Source organism: Atta colombica, unplaced genomic scaffold (assembly GCF_001594045.1).
Source record: "Atta colombica isolate Treedump-2 unplaced genomic scaffold, Acol1.0 scaffold204, whole genome shotgun sequence".
Classification (NCBI taxonomy): domain Eukaryota; kingdom Metazoa; phylum Arthropoda; class Insecta; order Hymenoptera; family Formicidae; genus Atta; species Atta colombica.
Window position 1 is genome coordinate 25,325 of NW_017259299.1, and position 1,641 is coordinate 26,965.

Below are 1,641 nucleotides of genomic sequence, written 5' to 3' on the forward strand. Positions count from 1 at the left end.
TACACATATATAAGAATTAATTATATGTATATTACATATTATGTGTAAAATATTATATTTAGAGTTACCTTTTCCTTTTGGTTGAACGCAAACTTCTTTACATTCTTCCTGTGTTTTGAATCGATTTTCGTTACCCTCGCAACCTCCATACCAAAATCTTGAACAACCACCGTAGTCGGTATCATAAAACCACTTGACCGTAAAATCTCGACAAGAGCCTCTGTCTTTTTTCAAACCACATGCGACACCAGGCATCGAAGGTATTGTGATACAACCTTCAAAGTTCTCTCCTTGAGCTTCCTCAATTCCGTCAGGACAACATCCATATTGCGATGCGTCGCAGGTACAGCCCGCAAAATTTGGTCCTTTAGCAGGTGTTCTACCATCTGAACAACATTTATATTTCGTATTCTCGCATCCACAACCTGTAAATGTTATACAATGCGTTAAACGAAATACGTACAAAATGTGTGTAATTTTCTACTCCTCTTATGCTTGAATTACTCTCAACATTTGAATTGTATATTATATATTGTATATACCATATTTGTATGTTGATCATGGAGTTACCTTGACCATGAGAGCCCTTAGCGATAGTAATACCGTCGGGACAACATCCAAATTGATAAGTGTAACACGGGCATCCCTCGAAATTGCGTCCGCTGGCGGGAGTAAATCGATTCGGGCAACAACCATAAGGCGTGTATAGACAACCACAACCCTCGTTGTTTAGTCCACGCGCTACCGTCGAATTATCCGGGCAACAACCGAATCTCGTGTATTGACAGCCACAGCCGTAGAAGTTTAGCCCACGGGCTGGCAGACTGTTATCCGGACAGCACTTGTATGGTGTCGATAAGCAGCAACCTTCATTGTTCGGTCCATGTGCTGGCGTTATTCCATCTTCGCAGCATCCGTAAATACTGTCATGACATGGCATGCGACAACCATAGTTGTCCGATCCGAGAGCTGTGGAAACAATCACAGACGATGGAGGTATATACACTGAGATTAGTTTAGAATGATTAACCAATTTGTTTCGATTATCTATTTGATCAATTAATAACACACAATGATGGAACCATCAATAATATACACACATACACACATACACACACACACACACACACACACGCGCGCGCGCGCGCGCGCGCACGTACGCACGTACGCACGTACGCACACATAAAAACATTATAAAATATTATTTCACAGTTAATGATATTATATTCCAATATATTAACAGGTAATGTTAACATCTTTTCCGATTCAACAAATCTATGAATAATTCTTACAATTTGTGTTAATTAATTTATTATTACATATTATGTAACTAACCCGCGGAAACTCCATCAGAACAACATCCAAAGTAGGACGCGCTGCAATTTTCGATATTAATGACACCGCAACCCTCAAAATTGATACCAGTTGCAATGGTAATACCATCAGGACAGCAACCATAAGTAGTATTTGCACAATCTTCGAGTGAAACAGCTTGTGTTGTTATTTCATATATCTCCGTTTCAGAAGTGATTTCTTCCTCACAACCTTACCACATAACGTATACTCATTATTTAAAACATTCGAAAATGTGCATAATATATTATTATACACACACACATATATATATATATATATATATAT

The 1,641-nt window shown here is 38.5% G+C and overlaps 1 protein-coding gene across 1 annotated transcript in view; it reads right to left on the reverse strand.

Annotated features, from left to right (window-relative positions):
- Positions 1-1,641, reverse strand: part of LOC108687290 (papilin) — an 80,861-nt gene that overhangs the window by 10,744 nt on the left and 68,476 nt on the right. The window contains exons 22-24 of the mRNA XM_018192983.1: positions 1,336-1,545; positions 571-969; positions 69-425 (exon numbers count right to left, since the gene is read on the reverse strand). Coding sequence (XP_018048472.1) covers positions 69-425; positions 571-969; positions 1,336-1,545 — 966 coding nt within the window. The remainder of the gene's footprint in view (positions 1-68; positions 426-570; positions 970-1,335; positions 1,546-1,641) is intronic.